Below are 19,187 nucleotides of genomic sequence, written 5' to 3' on the forward strand. Positions count from 1 at the left end.
TCAGTTGTGCAACTGACTAGGGTATCCCCTTTCCCTTCCCTTCGTTGTTGTTATGCCGTTTACTACTCAAACATATTTGACTTGTTAAATCAAAGACGAAATTAACTGCAACACAGTGGTCTAAAATATATTAGCATAACTAGGCTACACATAACCATGGCGGCTTTTCCCAATACTAAAACATCTCCCAGTGCAACATGCCTAGATATGTCCACTGGGGTGTGGTTTACAGAGCGCTCTTTGAAATAAGAGCTCATATTCAGTGATGGCAACTTAGCAATTTTGTTGCTAGATTTAGCAACTTTTCAGACTACCCTGGCAACTTTTCTTTTCAAACAGCACCTAGCAACAAATTTAGCTACTTTTAAAAATGTATTTGGGATTTTTAGCAACTTTTGAAAAGTGACTCAAATGCTAAAATGCAAGCATTTTCCCTCTAAATGACACAAAAACGATTTCTCTGTCACACACAGTCACAACACACGTGCCTGGCTGCAAAAGTGCATTGTGAGTGATGTCAGCAGCAGTTTTACGTTATCACACAATGACATCACAACGTCATTTAGCAACAAATCAAACCTGCCTCTAGCAACTTACCCTGAAAATTTGTTGGCAGCACTGCTCATATTGCCATGTTCCAATGTATGGAGTTCTCACCACACCAGTACTCAGCTCTGGTGTGCTCCTGCCCAAGTCAAGAACTGCCAATATACAACAAGTTGTTTCTCGTGTAGGCTGCTATCATATTTGAAATATAATCAAGTGGGATGGAACAAATTGGTCACATTAACTGCCACCAGCGACGTGATACAGCTGCCCAGTTGGAAGCAACAGTGGGAAGCACCTCGATACAACACCGTTGCACACTAGTCATTCACACCGGATTAAGCTATGTCACAGTGAAATCTAGGTGGTGAAAAATATTACAAGTTATTTATCCCTCACCCATCAAAATAAACATCACTTTCTTTTAGGTTTTAACTAGCTGCTGCTGTTGTGGCCAGCTAGCCAGCATAACCTAGACTCATCAGGAGACTGACTGAAGAATTGACTGAACCGAATCCGTTCGTCTCCACTCAACTCTCAACTGTACAATTTACGTCATCAGTTTGGGCACCATGGGTGTCCGTATAGCCACAGATAGAACAATGAGCGAGATATATGGAGCGAGATAGCTGCCAAAATGTTGAACATATGTATCGTTTGGATCGTAAGAAAATCCATATTGTTAGGATCGTAAGAAAAGCCAATACGTGAAACATAAAATTAGAATTTGTACATTTACAGATCTATGTTAAGATTATGAATGAACATCTTCCTTTACTTGGATACAGAGCTTTTTGAAACTTAAACTTTTGTCAGTAATGTGGCATTTTTTATTTAACAAAGCATGTCAGTTAAGAACAAATTCTTATTTACAATGACGGCCTAGGAACAGTTAACTGCCTTGTTCAGGGGCAGAACGACTGATTTTTACCTTGTCAGCTCGGGGATTCTATCTTGCAACCTTTCGGTTACTGGCCCAACGCTCTAACCACTAGGCTACTTGCCGCCCCACATCTGCAAAGGACATGAACTGAACATAGCTAGTCGAAGTTGGCAAGTCAATCAAGCAACTCCAGCCCAGACGTTAGAGCTTGTTTTAGAACTGCATTCAATAATGGCGTTATACCAGTAGATGGGCCTTCAGCAAATTACTTGTGTGAGAATGATAGACACAGAAGATCATTCTCTAGAATAACCACCTGAGCTGCAAAACAGTTTATCTTATTTAGGCTAGGTCTATTCCGCTATCAAAATATGCCATGATGTTGTGTGTTATTTAATGGCCACATAATTGCATATATTTTTTATCTCTGCTTGGGGCTACTGTGTTGATAATGTAACCTAATGAATCACACCTTTTCCAGTATTTTAGAGAATGGACTGTAGGCCTTATTTTATTATATTAGGCATTTTGACTGTTGTATTAGTGAAGGCTTGTTATTCTATTCATCCTATTCACATCTGGATCCTGGGACGCATTTAGCGTTAACGCTGGGACCGCTGATATATGTCCCAGGATCCTTGCTCAAACAAGTTGGTACTACATTGGCGAAGCAGCTAACCTAGCTGCTAGCAATCAAGCTAGGCAACCTGGTCTACTATTGCCGGATACCAAGCACGCTAAGCGGTTAGCCTTTGTGGCTAGGGCTGCACTTTTATGTCTCAGTTTTAGGACCTCCAATTTCCAGAGTTTTCTACTGCCGGTGTCTCTCATTTCACAGAGTGAATAGCGGTCTCGTCCTACTATCAGTACTATCATGCCCTCGAAAAAAGACGAGGATCACATCTCTGCTGGGCAGGTACGTGAACTCTTGGAGAAGCAGAACGTTTTCTATAAGGAAAAGATACTTCAACAGGAAAATAACTTTAAAAGCTTCATACAAATGATCATGGAGTCTACCAACAAATGGCTGGACGACCTGACTAAAGATGTACAAGACATTAAAACAAGCCTTCAGTTCACACAAAAGGATGTGGATGTATTGAAGACCACACAGGATACACTTTCCGGAAACTGTTCCTCTATGCGGAATAAAATCACCACAGACAGGGAGGGCCTCCAGAACATGTCTGGGAAGGCTGATTACCTGGATGGACAATCGAGGAAAAATAATATTGTAATAGATGGTATCCAGGAGAGCCAAAGTGAGACATGGGCTGAATCAGAGGACAAAGTTCAAAATCTGTTTTCTGAGGAGCTACAATTGGATCAACAGGTTGAGCTGGAACGTGCTCACCGGTCTGGGAAACCAGGGGGCACTGATGGTGCCAATGGAACCAGACCCAGGCCAATTGTAGTGAAATTCCTCAGGTTTAAGGATAAGCTTGCAGTCCTTGAAAAAGCCAAACGTCTTAAAGGGTCCTTCATCATCATCAATGAGGATTTCTCAGATGCAGTCCGTCAAAGAAGAAAGGAACTAATACCAGCTATGAAGGCTGCAAGAGAACGAGGTGACATAGCATATCTGAGATATGACAAACTGATTGTTCACCCTCCCAAGAAGTTATGAGGAGCGACAGACACAAGTAATTCCAGACCCACACACACACTTAGTATCGCTCTCTCAGATTCCAACTGCTGATTCATGTTTGGACATATAAATACTGGAAATCTACCAAAGAAAGGTCTGTTAATTGCTCACTTGAATATATGTAGTTCAAGGAACAAAATTCATAAAATATGCGATCTAGCGCAGTCAAACAATATTCATGTATTGGCAATATCAGAGACTCACTTGGACTCTTCTTTTGAGGATGCTGAGATCTCTGTACATGGATACAATTTGTTCAGGAGGGACAGAAATAGATATGGGGTTGGAGGTTCAGTTTCCATTCAGAGTCATATTACAGCAAAACAACGTCAAGTCTTAATGTTGAATGGATTAGAGGCGCTATGGGTAACAGTGCATGTAATGAACACGATGGGAGACAGAGAGCTGGTTTCAAGCACAGGACGCAGCAGGTGTTCATTGTAAAGGACCACAGGAGGAGGCAGGTAGTTGAGTCCAGGGGCAGGCAGAAAGTCATACACAGTGGGTCCAAAAAAGGCAACAGTACAGGCAGGGAAAAGGCTAGTAACGTCATCCGGGAGATCAGGCAATAGGTTAATAACAGGAAATCTGATAGGCTAAAGTACATTCAGGGAATAGGTGAAAGGCATCGTTAGTGAGGCAGGCAAAAACTATCATACACGGGAGAAGTACATTACAGTTAAACCAGCGCTCCAAATAGAAGTGTGTCAAAAACAAACAATGCCTCACAATGATGGGGTGCAAAGAACTGAAATAATTAGTGTGTGATTATGACATACAGGTGTGTGAACAGGTGATCAGAATTCAGGTGATTGGGATCTGGAGAGTGAGCTACGTTCAGGGGATCTTTGTGTTTGAGAGTGTGAGCTGGAAAGTGGGCTGGAAAGTGAGCTGTGTATGTGTATGAAAAGTGTGAGTTGGAAGCAGACGTTACAGTGCATTTACCACATTTGAAACCTATACTAATTGGTTGCTGCTATTGGCCACCTAGTGCTGATGTGAAATATCTTGTAATGTAATTTGCGAAATGTTGGATAAGGTATCTGATGAAATACGGAAATACATTTTTTGGGAGATATGAATATAGATTTTTTTGAATACCAACTGTCCAATGAGAAAGAAACCTATGTATGTAACCTGACCCAAGTTAAGACATTACCAAACAGAATGTTCACTAATAAGTCCGGTATCACATCATCTACTTGTATCGATCACATTTTTACTAACATGGTTGAACATTGTTCTAAAGCTGTATCAGTGGCACTAGGTTGCAGTGTTCATAACTTGGTTGCACTCACTAGGAAAACTAAAATACAGAGGGTTCAATTAGGACTAATTTGTGGATGAGATTAAGAATGTGCAATGGTTGGAAGTGTGTAGTAAGGATGATCCTGAAATGTCACAAAGTTTGTTTATTAAATTATTTAAAAGTATAACCTGATTAACATGCCGCTTTAAGAAAATGCACTATGAGGTCAAACGGTGCGTCAAGGATTGATGATGAGCTGAGAAATTTAATGATTCAACGCTATGATGCCAAAAAAGTAGCAGATAAATCTGTCCCTCTGTTTGATAGGCAAAGTTTTTGTAAATTAAGAAATCTTGTGACTAAGCTAAATACAGGAAAGAAGAAGGGATTCTATCAGCACAAAATGTATGAAGTAAAAGGTGATGGGAAAAACTGTGGAGAACGTTGAACACTATTATGGGTAGGAATTTGAACATGTCTGCCTCTTTTGTTGAATCAGAGGGTATATTTATTACAAAACCAGATGACATCACAATCTACTTTCATGAATATTTTACAGGCAGAGTGGACAAGTTGAGGAATGCTATGATTCCAACTGATGGCTCCATGTCATATACCCTTATAAAAGATTGTATCTTGAAGGAGAGGCATTGCATGTTTGAATTTCATCAAGTAGAAAGGGAAGGTAGAAAGGATGCGGTTGTCTCTTTCGGATGACAAGTCACCTGGTACAGATAATCTTGACGCCAAATTACTTAGAGTTACAGCTAACCAAATATCTACCCCAATCTCTCGACTCTATGGCTGCATGCCTATAGAAGAGCATCTTCTGAGGCTGAAGGGTGCTTTTCTGAAGGCGCATGATGCTTTGGTTCTGCATGAAGATCACAAGCTCTTCAACTGGGCTGAGATGGAGGAAATAGCCTATATGCAAATTGGAGTGGTTCTAGGGTGGCAGGTAGGGTGGAGGTGATATAGTCCTTGACTAGTCTCTCAAAGCACTTCATGATGACGGAAGTGAGTGCTACAGGGCGGAAGTCATTTAGCTCAGTTACCTTAGCTTTCTTGGGAACAGGAACAATGGTGGCCCTCTTGAAGCATGTGGGAACACAGACTGGGATAAGGATTGATTGAATATGTCCGTAAACACACCAGCCAGCTGGTCTGCGCATGCTCTGAGGACGCGGCCGGGGATGCCGTCTGGGCCTGCAGCCTTGCGAGGGTTAACACGTTTAAATGTTTTACTCACTTTGGCTGCAGTGAAGGAGAGCCCGCAGGTTTTGGTAGCGGCGGTGTCAGTGGCACTGTATTGTCCTCAAAGCTGGTTATGATTGCAGACAGAGCCCAGTGAATGGGATGATGCAATATTGGATTAATCATATTTTAATAAGCTGCATGCATGGGGATGCCCATGCTGTGGAGATAGACCTAGCGGACTGAAACCTCACTGTTGTAGGCACAATACAGCTAGTGCTATCGAGACTCACGCTGGCAAATCAATCCATTACGTTAGCTACCTAAATGTGAAGTAAACTCAACTGAGTAATAGAGAATGGAGACTTTTAACTTGAAAACGTGCAGGATAACTATTTCTGGTTTCCTTGACTTACGTTTTTTTTTTACTGTGTAATGCTTGTTCTCGTAGCACTCCTCACAGGCCGTTTGGTGTACGTTTTTATGTCGCTGAGATGAAACTGCCAAAACTCTGACAGGTATTATTGTACATCAGAATTGCATCACACTATTTGCTCAAGCCTAAAATATTAGTCCGTAATCTTAACATGATGTTTGTATGTTCACAGACATAATTTCACATTTACGTTTAATGTTTCACGCATGGCTTTTCTTACGACCCTACCAATTTACGGATGGATTTTCTTTCCAGCCTAACGATACGTACGTTAAACTTTTTGGGAGGTACCTCGCTCCATACAGATGTTTCACCAGATAAAATGTGAAGCATCCAGTTGGCATTTCCACTTACTACCAAATATGGTGGTGGGAGAAAGCCCAGTGGCCAGCAGGGGGAGAACATGGCCAAGAAGGATTTTTGGCCATTCTGCTAATTTTCTCATCAATGAAACATTTGATCTCCATAACATTTTCTGTTTCCAAAACTAGAATCTGTAACAAACAGAGTGGACTGCGTTTTGTAGACTTTACCCTTTGCAAAAGTAAAACAAAAATGGTGTTGTTAAGGAGTGCAAAGGCGAATTTAGTTATTGCACACTCGCACATCACATTGCTTGCTGTTTGGGGGTTTTAGGCTGGGTTTCTGTATAGCACTTTGTGACATCGGCTGATGTAAAAAGGGCTTTATAAAGACATTTGATTGATTGATCGTAGGCGTTCCATAACAGAAATATACAATTAAATGCTAGAACGCGCCAATAGGCTCTCACTAGCTCGTGCTTGGACCTGCCCACCTCCTTGCTTGTTCTTGTTCTGCCCACTATGATTTAATTGATTTGCTCCCATTGGAAATGACAGGCTCTGGTCTATCTTGGGTTAGTTATAAAACATCTTTGGTATTGCCTCTCCCACGAAGAAGAAGAAGACCCTGCCACTGAAAAGAGAAGCGTATGGTTGCTATGGATTTGTATATATTTATTTCACTACCCGTACAGTAGGTGGCAGCAATACACCGTATCGATTGTAGTCTGCCAATAAAGCTAAAAGAAGAAGAAGATAAAGAAATTGGGGAAAGTAGTGGTAGGTGGTAATTGTAGGGGTTCCCATGGGGCTGGGGATCAGAAATGTCCCGTGCGAGAGAAGCAGGTTGAGGTTTCCAGGGTTAGAGTAGTGCAGAAGTTGTCATATGCTGAGGCAGTGAAGAAAGTAGAGGAAGATGGGTCAAGGGGGAGGGATCCTGAGAGGACGTACGTTAAGGAGTAGTAGATCTGTACCAGTACAGAGGGATAGGACAACAATTGATATATGTTTCAGTAAGATTTGATTTTTAGCATTTATTGAAATGGTTATCAACTGTACTGCAAGGATGGAATGTAAGTCGCAGAAAATTGAGGTTGTGTTGACAGCTGCAGAGAGGTATTTGGGTATACGAGATTTGACATCAGAAGAGTTACAGGGTGTGAGGTAGGACTAAATATATTTAAATAGTGGAGTTTGGTGGTGTTACTTTTTTATTATTTGATTTTTTTTGTGAGTGGTGTAGATAAGGTATTTCTTTTTTTATTTTTTCAAGCTAAGTATTAGGAAGTTGTACTCCAGTCTAGTAGGTGGCGGTAATGCAACATTTATTGGATGCCAGCTGCCATTAAACCTCATCAAAGAAGAAGAAAAGGTGACCGACGCTGGTGGTCCTCTGTTTACTTTTTAGTGAACTACACCAAATTTGATTTCGAGGTGTCTGCATCTATCTGTACTTTTCAACAGCCTTTTGCTTCTACACTACACATCCATTAACAATTACTTATTCGAAGGCCATTTTCGGTCAAATAATGGCAAATGACGTTGCTTTTCACACTCAGCTAGCCTCCATCATGGAGGTTTTAGCTAACGCGGCCGTTGCTGAAATCTGCGAGCTTGTTGACAATGGCTATGCGGTCCTGCATTTAGAGATATCTCAAGGGCAGAAGGAGAATGAAGCGTTGAGGAGAAAACTACGGATGATGGAGCTGAAAGTGTCTCGTGCGAGTACTCCGAGAGCGGGAATGGGAGGCTCAATCCTCGCGCACAGTCGTTCTCGAACTCACTTTGGCATGGAATCGAGAAGGACATCAGTCGGTAAGATTCGGCGGTTCCAATAGAACGCATACTAACTACATTTATAGGTTACATCATTTTAGAAAGCAACTTATCAAGACACCATTGATAAAGTGTGTTGTGTGTGAATGTAAACAATTTCTATTGTCTGCTAATTTTAGGCGAGGTACATTGTCGGAGAGGAGTTGATTCCCAGTTGGTCACCAGCCTGTTTAGGGACGGAAAGTCCTCAGGTGATACTGGACAGGCTACCACACAGAGAAAGGTACAGGGGCGAAAATCTGATATCAACTTTGGAGGGGACAATTACATGACATTCTCTCAATAGCAATTCCTGAGGGGGACACCAAAAGTAGTGCTGTAACACATAGCCTACGTTGTAATATGTTAAATGTATATTGAGGAACCATAATTACTACTACTGGGTAATTGATAGGTACAGTAGTTAAGTGAAGGGTTGTCCCAACTTGTTAAAATGTTTAAATCATTATAATACTACTACTAATAATAGTTATAGCAGTGTTCCTTATCAGTCCAGTATGTATGCAGGTATTTGTATTTACAACTAGCAATACCAAGCAAGGCCAGTAGGTGGTAATGGTACTGTACACTGTATGGGCGCAGGTTTCATAAATACAATGAACATGATGCGATCTCATCTCAAATAATCTCCATTGAGAACCATCACAAAGTTGGTCTCCGCACTGAACTGACCTTTTTATTGAACTTTTTCTGATTCATTTATATAGTCATTAAATATGTGCCACTGGTTTGAGTCTATTACAACATCTTTACAATAACAAAGCACTCAGAATACGTTCAGTTCTAAAAGCAAAAGAACTACTTCAATGAAAAACCCAAACAAATCAACCAAAATATCCTTCAGAAATACTTAGTTATTGTTCAGTCAGTGTCTCAACTCTTCAAACAACAGCTATTGACAAGTATGTCACACAAAGTATACCATTTTAAATAAAATAAATAATTAGTAAGTGTACTGTCATGGACTAAAAACTACTAAACAAAATAACAAATATCATACTATACACCAGGGGTTCTCAAACAGGGTAGGTTTGGTGTTATGGTGTTATGTCAAGTGGTCCATGAAATAAAAAAGTGTAATGAACGTATTCAGCAGCACAAGGATTCCACTAACTTTACATATAATATAGAGGGGGTGGAGGTCCCTGAGGAGGACCACTCAAAACCTTGCCTGCCTTTCCTCAAAATATGCAGGGGTTCCAGTACTCAAAAAAGGTTGAGAACCACTGCCATACACACTACTGAACAAAACAACTGAACATATGTTTGAGGGTTTCAATGGATCCAACAAATTGATGGCAGATATTTTCCCTCAAGACTGTCCAGCCTGTCTTTATGTACATTACAGGCAAAATTCTGATCAGCACCTCAACTTGGTCAACCAACCCCCGCACCTGCACTGGAAGCCTCCTGAGGACCTCTGCTGCCTCTCAACGGCTGCTACAGGGGTATTTGTTGCGAAAGAGAGGCAACTGCACTGAAAGAGAATCAATGTTCAGCTCAGGGTACTGATCTAGAGACTCATCCAACTCCCCTGTGAGAAGCACTCTTTCCAACTTTTGCAGAATGTTTAGACTGTCCTGGTCAAAATGGTGGCCAAACTGAACCTCCACACCATCCAACACTTAAAACAATTCTGCCCTATAGTGATCCACTGCTTTGCCAGCAAATCGTCTTGAGTGTGTCTCAATGGATTTAATCAATGTTGTTGCTTTCTCATACAGTGCAAGGTAGCTTTCGTCATTTCCACGCGCTGGATATCTGGACATTGATTGGATTTAGCTGGTGTGCTGTTACAGTTACAGTGGTGGCGGTGGGTTTGGCAGTTTTGATGGGCTGTGAATTTTACAAAGGCTTTTCTCCAGTTCCTAAATGCTGCACTAATGAAGGCAGCATCCGCTCTTTGACACCTGGTCCTGCCGTGGCTGTGCCACTGTCCCCTATACTGGTGCAGCTGGGAACAAGGTTGACACCTGGTCCTGCCGTGGCTGTGACACTGTCTCCTATACTGGTGCTGCTGGCAACAAGGTTGACATCTGGTCCTGCCGTGGCTGTGACACTGTCTCCTATACTGGTGCAGCTGGCAACAAGGTTGACACCTGGTCCTGCTGTGGCTGTGACACTGTCCTCTGAAGTCTCTATCCTTGGCCCTTTCCCTTTCACCACCCTCACTGCCTCAGTCTGTCTCCTAGAAATGAAATAAGGTGTTTGCCATACTCCTAACTACCGCTACCCAAAACTACCCAAATAATCACAACAGCAATACCATTGCCTTAAACAAATCTTAGTTCAGTCACCAGTTTAAGTTGAGAGTGGGGGTATCCATGGGCATTTTCCAATTATGTCCCTATTTTACAAGTAAAAAAAATAAATAAATTGAGAACCTTTCATAATGTTGCCAAACAGAGACTCAACAAACCTACCTGAGACTCCCTGTCTTTGCCAGTCTGTCCCTGCCCACATGTCCCCAGCTCTGCTGTCTATGTGCCCTCTGTTGCCTGATCTGCCTAATGACATCATGTTTACAGTGATATATTGTGGGGGACAAATCATATTTTTCCCCCCTGGGATTTCCGCCTATGGAAAGGTAAGCATTTGTCCACACTAGTTTCAGAAAGGGCAGCCTAATATTTCAGTGGTTATCAACACAACCTAGGTCTGAATGTAAATATGACATATAGCCCACCCATGCTAGTGGTAATTTTGTAATCAAGTGATCCTGTTTTACCTGTTTACTGTTCTGTTAGTGTTCTTGTGTTATATATTTTTTTCAGCTGTCTTTATGACTGTGACTGTACAGAGCATTATTCACAGTTTTAACTGTGTGGTTCCAGCCCTGAATGCTGATTGGTTGACAGCCATGGTATATCAGACCGTATACCATGGGTATAACAAAACTTTTAGTTTGACTGCGCTAATTATGTTGGTAACCAGTTTATAATAGCAATAAGGCACCTCGGGGGTTTGTGGTATATGGCCAATATACCACGGCTAAGGGCTGTGTCCAGGCACTCCACGATGCGTCGCACATAAGAACAGCCTTTAGCCGTGGTATATTGGTCATATACCACACCCCCTCGTGCCTTATTGCTTAATTATATCTTGCATCCCAATTGATTTTACCCAACCTTGTGTCCAACAGCCTGTAGCGTTGGATATGAGAGACTCCAAATCACCTACCATCAAAGAGGAGAGGCGGGAAGAAGCCTGGGACAGTCACGACCAACGAGAGAGACTGAGTACCGGTAATTAAATGGGAGACGGGCTTAAAAAAGTGTCTTTATTATGCCTTTTGGAAAAAAACATGATACATGAATACTGTCATGTAAAATGATTGCAGTAATGTTAGACTGTACTGCGTACAATTCATAAATTGATTTAATTATAAGTACAATAGATTTCATGGCAATATTTTTGGCTTTCATATAGACTAGACTAGATTTATACTAATACATTTCTCAGAAATTGCTCATATCCTTTGACTGATGTGTAGTATTTGATTACCTTCATGAGCATCCAGTTCAGTGATTCACACACTGTGTTGTTGATGTTGTAGGAGCTTTAAATCCCCGTGTTGGAGGAGAAAGGCATTCCAACATCGACACAGGGGCTGCTCAATCAATCAGCAAACAGGAGAACGCCAGCTCTTGTATATGGGTGAGTGGTGAAACAGACAACAGCCTCTTGCCAGAATCAAATGAAAATATGAGTGTGAACAAAAGATCTCAAACCCCAGCATTGGAAGATGGTGATGGAATACTTGACCATGCAGGCTTTGATTGTATGATGTTTGAGCCCCCCAGACAACTTGGGACCCTTAGCACCCAGGGTCCTGGGGCTGATCTTCCTGAGTGCTCTTACTCTCATGTGGATGTTGTACCTCTTAATTCTGATTCAGAGAATAGTTTTCCCTTTTCGATGAACAAGGTGAGTCGCTCCATAACTGAGCACAAACAACCTGTAGCTTACAGAGACAATAGACAGAGGGTGCCGTTGCCCTCAGATGAGCCTCACATGACTGTGCGAAAAGGCATGGAGACTGGATCCAATGCCTTGGTAATGACGGATGGTTGGGTCTCCCATGACAGTCATAATAACGAAGCTGTGAATTACAACCAAGACGGCACAGCAGGTAACCGGTTCATTTGTAGTTTCTGTGGTAAGACTTTGGCGTGTCTGAAGAACCTCAAGACACACCTTAGGGTTCACACCGGGGAGAAGCCGTTCAGCTGCATGCAGTGCGGGAAGCGCTTCTCCGACTCCAGCAACCTCAAGCGACACCAGAGCGTACACACGGGGGAGAGACGCTACGGCTGCAGCCACTGCGGCAAGCGCTTCGCCCAGTCAGGCTCACTCAAAGTGCACCTTAGCATACATAAAGGATGCAAGCAGTTCCGATGCCCACAGTGTGAAAAGACTTTCATATCGGCCAATCACCTCAAGAGACACATCAGTGTCCACGATGGAGAAGAAAGTATTTTACCAACCACTTTTCAGTGAGTGAAAGCATACCCAAACGTGTGCCAGCCCAGCTTGAACAAAAAAATGAATTGGGGGCTCAACTGAAGGAGTTGATCATCCAAAAAGTATTCCATACACTTTTGAATGAGTGTTTTTGTAACTCTTATCATTGAAGTTGTTTATCACTCATCCTCAGCCCTCAGCCCAGTAATCTCATTCGTCACACCGGATACTACATACAGTGTGGGGAGAGGTTTGCTGCGAAGCACATTCTTAGAATTCACCTAGAGAGAAACTATTCTGGTGCTCTAGTGCTGGAGATTGTATTGTCACTGAGTATACCACGAACACAGTTATTTGTGAATAATTCTACTTTCACATTTTGACTGAACACATTTTGTCTGTATTGGGCTATTTGTTATTTACAGTTTAGGAGTAGTCTTATAACAAAAGGAATGGAATTAAAACAAAATATTTTGTATGTGTATCTAATAATGTGTACCATTATTATTTCAAAAGTGCTGCAAGAAATATATGAACAATACAAACAGTGATTGTTACTACTATTATTATTATTAGTAGTAGTAGTAGTAATATAAAACATACTACCTCTCTTTAGGAAAAACACTCCTCCAAGCCAACCAGTCTAGTAAAATGATATCTCGCAAAGGCCCATGTATGACATTTTGAAATATGAATTATCTTGCACACATTATTTTTGTAAACATTTCCTCTGAAAATGTGTTTTTGTGAAATAAACAATTGTAAGAAAATGGCCAGTATATTGCTGACTTTTTTGACTCATCCAGTAGGATGCAGAACCAGCCTCTCGTCAGCAACACTAAGTAAGCACTTCCGGGTCATGAAATAAAAAGTCCCCCACGTAATAGTAGAAAAATGTAAATAACCTGTATTTAGTCATGGCATATGAAAAATGATTGCTTAAACAATAATAATGATTCATTTTTGTTCAAATTTAAGTGAGATTTGCATTAGTTGGGTTTTAACATGTTCCAAGGTCAAATAAATAACACTTTTCTATATACAAATATTGCACTGCACAGGAAAAACTATTGATTGTGTCTTCATAAAACCAGGGTTTTAACTCTTCCCCCTCCATAGCCGCCATTTCAATTTACTGAATATGGAATACATATTAGACTGTAGAGAATAAACTTTATTACCTGTCTCAGCTTATGTGATGTGGAAAATAGTCAGTAGGTTCTCTACTAACCAAATATGCACACACACTCATTTTTTTCTGTACAGGGCTGTATTTGTACTGTTCAGGCACCCCACTTTAGCTGTTTGACCACAGTAAAAGTCAAGCAACACTTCCATTGACCTAGCTTTTTGTTCAAACTGTTTTGTATACTAGGAATTCAAGTCTCTATGGGGGTGCCACAGGGTTCAATTCTCGGGCCGACTCTTTTCTCTGTATATATCAATGGTGTTTCTCATGCTGCGGGCGATTCCCTGATCCACCTCTACGCAGACGACACCATTCTATATACTTCCGGCCCGTCCTTGGACACTGTGCTATCTAACCTCCAAACGAGCTTCAATGCCATACAGCACTCCTTCCGTGGCCTCCAACTGCTCTTAAACGCTAGTAAAACCAAATGCATGCTTTTCAACCGTTCGCTGCCTGCACCCGCACGCCTGACCAGCATCACCACCCTGGATGGTTCCGACCTTGAATATGTGGACATCTATAAGTACCTAGGTGTCTGGCTAGACTCTAAACTCTCCTTCCAGACCCATATCAAACATCTCCAATCGAAAATCAAATCAAGAGTCGGCTTTCTATTCCGCAACAAAGCCTCCTTTACTCACGCCGCCAAACTTACCCTAGTAAAACTGACTATCCTACCGATCCTCGACTTCGGCGATGTCATCTACAAAATTGCTTCCAACACTCTACTCAGCAAACTGGATGCAGTTTATCACAGTGCCATCCGTTTTGTCACTAAAGCACCTTATACCACCCACCACTGCGACGAATTGCAAACATCTGCCATCTGAGCAGCTAACCGATCGCTGCAGCTGTACATAGTCTATTGGTAAATAGCCCACCCATTTTCACCTACCTCATCCCCATACTGTTTTTATTTATTTATTTTTCTGCTCTTTTGCACACCAATATCTCTACCTGTACATAACCATCTCATCATTTATCACTCCAGTGTTAATCTGCATAATTGTAATTATTCGCCTACCTTCTCATGCCTTTTGCACACAATGTATATAGACCCCTTTTTTCTACTGTGTTATTGACTTGTTAATTGTTTACTCCATGTGTAACTCTGTGTTGTCTGTTCACACTGCTATGCCTTATCTTGGCCAGGTCGCAGTTGCAAATGAGAACTTGTTCTCAACTAGCCTACCTGGTTAAATAAAGGTGAAATAAAATTAAAAAATAAAAAAATAAAAGTGAGTAGACTGGACCATGGTTTTATGAACACACCATCAATTTTTCCCTGTGTAGTGCAATTTGTTTGTGCAATACAACAAAAATACTGTAAGACTTTGCTTAAACATTACTTTTCAAAATGGCATCCTTGAACAATCACACCAGTAAATTAACAGTAATTATACAATATATTTTTTTATTATGTTTTATTTTCTTACCAGTAGACTATGTTCCTTACATGAATTGACTTGAGCTCCAACCATTTCTCAATGTGCTCTAATTCATAGTATTATTTATCGTATATGAAATAGTAATTCCCTTTAGTTTTAGATTTTTCCATGGTTGGCTATCATTTTGTAACAGTTCCAGCCTTATGCAAATTACAAAAACATCTTGATTTCTTATAATACACATAGCGTTTACAGTGGACTTAAGTTTTTAATTTGGATAGATGCAGCTACAGTTGAAGTTAGACGTTTACATACACTTAGGTGTATGTCATTAAAACTTGTTTTTTAACCACTCCACAAATTTCTTGTTAACAAACTATAGTTTTGGCAAGTCGGTTAGGACATCTACTTTGTGAATGACACAAATAATTTCTCCAACAATTGTTTACAGACAGATTATTTCACTTATAATTCCAGTGGGTCAGAAGTTTACATACACTAAATTGACTGTGCCTTTAAACAGCTTGGAAAATTCCAGAAAATTATGTCATGGCTGATAGGCTAATTGACATAATTTGAGTCAATTGGAGGTGTACCTGTGGATGTATTTCAACGCCTACCTTCAAACTCAGTGCCTATTTGATTGACATCATGGGAAAATCAAAAGAAATCAGCCTAGACCTCAGTAAAAAAAATGATGGACCTCCCCAAGTCTGGTTCATCCTTGGGAGCAATTTCCAAACGCCTGAAGGTACCACGTTCATCTGTACAAACAATAGTACGCAAGTATAAACACCATGGGACCACGCAGCCGTCATACTGCTCAGGAAGGAGACGCGTTCTGTTTTCTAGAGATGAACGTACTTTGGTGCGAAAAGTGCAAATCAATCCCAGAACAACAGCAAAGGGTCTTGTGACGATGCTGGAGGAAACAGGTACAAAAGTATCTATATCCACAGTAAAACAAGTCTTATATCGACATAACCTGAAAGGCCGCTCAGCAAAGAAGAAACCACTGCTCCAAAACCGCCGTAAAAAAGCCAGACTACGGTTTGCAACTGCACATAGGGACAAAGATCGTACTTTTTGGGGAAATGTCCTCTGGCCTGATGAAACAAAAATGGAACTGTTTTGCCATAATGACCATTGTTATGTTTGGAGGAAAAAGGGGGAGACTTGCAAGTTGAAGAACACCATCCCAACCATGAACCACGGGGGTGGCAGCATCATGTTTTGGGGGTGCTTTTCTGCAGGAGAGACTGGTGCACTTCACAAAATAGATGGCATCATGAGGTAGGACAATTATGTGGATATATTGAAGCAACATCTCAAGACATCAGTCAAGTTAAAGCTTGGTCGCAAATAGGTCTTCCAAATGTAAAATGACCCCAAGCATACTTCTAAAATTGTGGCAAAATGGCTTAAGGACAACAAAGTCAAGGTATTGGAGTGGCCATCACAAAGCCCTGACCTCAATCCTATAGAACATTTGTGGGCAGAATTGAAAAGGCGTGTGCGAGCAAGGAGGCCTACAAACCTGACTCAGTTTCACCAGCTCTGGCATGAGGAATGGGCCAAAATTCACCCAACTTATTGTGGGAAGCTTGTGGAAGGCTACCCAAAACGTTTGACCCAAGTTAAACAATTTAAAGGCAATGCTACCAAATAGTAATTGAGTGTATGTAAACTTTTGACCGACTGGGAATGTGATGAAAGAAATACAAGCTGAAATAAATCATTCTCTCTACTGTTATTCTGACATTTTACATTCTTAAAATAAAGTGGTGATCCTAGCTGACCTAAGACAGGGACTTTTTACTAAGATTAAATGTCAGGAATTATGAAAAACTGAGTTGAAATGTATTTGGCTAAGGTGTAAACTTCCGACTTCAACTGTACATGTTGCTGATATAATGGAAGTTCTGTGGGCAAAGTGTTGGAACAACTTTTGCAGGTTTGGGAGCATCCAAGCAAAGAAAATGAAGATTCTGTAAAACAGTCTTGTGCTGTTATGAAGGTAGATGACTAATAATGTGACAATGCATAATATCTCTTGTCTGGGAAATGTTTACTACGGTTTTAGGCAACCTAGTTAAATTGCAGTACTGGTATCATTGACTAGGACACGGATGAGGAACTTTGTGTGCCAACGATTTACACTGAGGATGACCTGTTTTTTTTTTTTTTTTTTTTTTTTTTTTAAACCTTTCTTGCACTATGATTTTTTGGGCACGATGTTCTAATAAACGTCTTGATTTTCCATTCAAGGCTCAGTTTTGGATTTATTCCTTTTTTTGACAGTGTGCTGGTCTCACCTCTTCCAGGTTATAAAATGTAAGCAATTGCAAGTAAAACATTTAGTTTTTCTGCAGAAAAAGTTGAATTTGTCTTAAGTATCTTCAGTCTCACCAGCGGGTTCACACAGGAGAGAAACCCTTCAGCTGCTCTGTGTGGGTAGAGGTTGTGGTGGTTAATTTCTTTACTATCAAATGAGGAGAGACAAACTTATCACACAAGTCACAGTTATACTTAAACTAAATCTTTAATAGTGAGAGCTTTGCAATAGCAATGGCTTGTTGACGAATCACCGTTTCTGATGATCCGTTGAGAACGGCGAGACAAAGGCTACTGAGATCTTTTATAGCAAAGATCCACCCCCTAGTCGACATAACAAACCACAGATATTTTGAACGGGTCACAAGGTGAGACTTTTTAAATGAGAAAGGAGTATCCCGTAGCCAGATAGCATTCGCTATAAATTATCGTTCAGTTTGGCCCCTGAGACGAGGTTCTAGTCTCGTTCCTGGTACTTCATAGCACAAAAACACCAACTCATCCAATGGCATAAATCAATTGTCAACTCCAGATACTCCCATCTCAAGTAAAACCCCTTCTTGACCCCACTCCTGGACAAGGTCACTGAGGGTAGTGAGCCTCTAGGTCATACACTATCCCAGAATAAGTGCAACATCAGCGATGCCATACAATGGTTCCAGACACTACCACACATATCCCCCAATGCCAAAGGAGGGAGTGACTGGTGCACAGACATTGTGGAGACAAGTAATTGGTTCCCATTATTCACGCTATCCCTTCACATGGTTTAAGAATAGGTAAACACTTTCACATATGAAGACAATGTTCCCTTCTGTCCTCTTCCCTTTCTGATATTCTGCATAGCACCAGGGACATGTGAAAGACAAGCCTGACCTCTCCCTTCTCTGGGCCCCAGGTGACTGAGCCCCAGCTGAGGGAAGAAGTGCAACTGCCAACACAAGAGTCCGAAGGGATACATTCTAATAACAAGTATATCACATAAGCATATTATGCAGATAAGACATATTAATTATCTATGTTACACAACTAATTCTGATTCTTCCACCACAAGGTTCAGCTAACCTGGTTATCTGAAGAAACATCAGAATGTCCACACGAGAGAAAATATTTGTTTGCCCACTGTGTGGAAAGCAATTAGTGGACTCAAGTAATCTCATTTGATACAAGAGTGTTCATACAGGAGAAAGACCCTTCATCTGAATACAGTCTGGGGGAGGTTTGTTGTAACAGCACAACCTTACAATTCACCTAGAGAGAACATTCAGGTTGCTCAAGTGCTGGAGATTGTATTGTCAGCATACCATGTACACAATTAGTCATGAATAATTACATTTTTTAAAACATTGTTACTGAACACATTTTGTCTGTAGGCTATTTGTCATTTACATTTGAGGACTATTGTAACAAAATGTGTGATTCATATTTCAAAAGTGCTTAAGCAATATATGAAAGGTGCCGTACAAACAGTGAATGTTACTACTATTATTATTAATATAAAAAAATACTACCTCTCTTTAGGAAAAACACTCCTCCAAGCCAATCACTCTAGTAAAATTATATCTCACATGACATTTTGAAATATGTATTATTTTGCACACATTCTTTTTTTTCCAGAATAGGCTCTTAAAATGTATGTTATAAATGCATTATTGTTATATTTACACCCTTTTCCTCCCCAGTTTTCGATCTTGTCTCATCGCTGCAACCCCCCA

The 19,187-nt window shown here is 40.8% G+C and overlaps 1 protein-coding gene across 2 annotated transcripts; it reads left to right on the forward strand.

The window, feature by feature from the left end:
* The first annotated feature begins 5,936 nt into the window (after nucleotides 1-5,936).
* Nucleotides 5,937-13,328, forward strand: LOC110502845 (uncharacterized). Of its 2 annotated transcripts, XM_090217400.1 has the most exons (5): nucleotides 5,937-6,038; nucleotides 7,906-8,073; nucleotides 8,214-8,317; nucleotides 11,237-11,339; nucleotides 11,651-13,328. In XM_090217400.1, exons 2-5 carry the CDS (start codon nucleotides 7,956-7,958, stop codon nucleotides 12,592-12,594), a joined length of 1,269 nt encoding a protein of 422 aa, XP_090073526.1. In that variant the 5' UTR covers nucleotides 5,937-6,038; nucleotides 7,906-7,955; the 3' UTR covers nucleotides 12,595-13,328. The 2 variants fall into 2 exon arrangements, with proteins under 2 accessions (XP_090073526.1, XP_021436854.1); XM_021581179.3 differs by lacking the exon at nucleotides 5,937-6,038 and having other exon boundaries at nucleotides 6,949-8,073.
* Nucleotides 13,329-19,187: the final 5,859 nt, after the last annotated feature.

This window comes from Oncorhynchus mykiss, chromosome 23, assembly GCF_057628025.1.
Source record: "Oncorhynchus mykiss isolate SJ-2025 chromosome 23, ASM5762802v1, whole genome shotgun sequence".
Taxonomy (NCBI): Eukaryota; Metazoa; Chordata; class Actinopteri; order Salmoniformes; family Salmonidae; genus Oncorhynchus; species Oncorhynchus mykiss.

Bases quoted from the DNA above. Each gene is read 5' to 3' on its own strand.
- LOC110502845 (XM_021581179.3), top strand. From the start codon at position 7,788: ATGGCAAATGACGTTGCTTTTCACACTCAGCTAGCCTCCATCATGGAG. The intron at 8,318-11,236 runs GTACAGGGGCGA...TGTGTCCAACAG, and splicing joins AGGCTACCACACAGAGAAAG to CCTGTAGCGTTGGATATGAG. The intron at 11,340-11,650 runs GTAATTAAATGG...TTGATGTTGTAG, and splicing joins ACGAGAGAGACTGAGTACCG to GAGCTTTAAATCCCCGTGTT.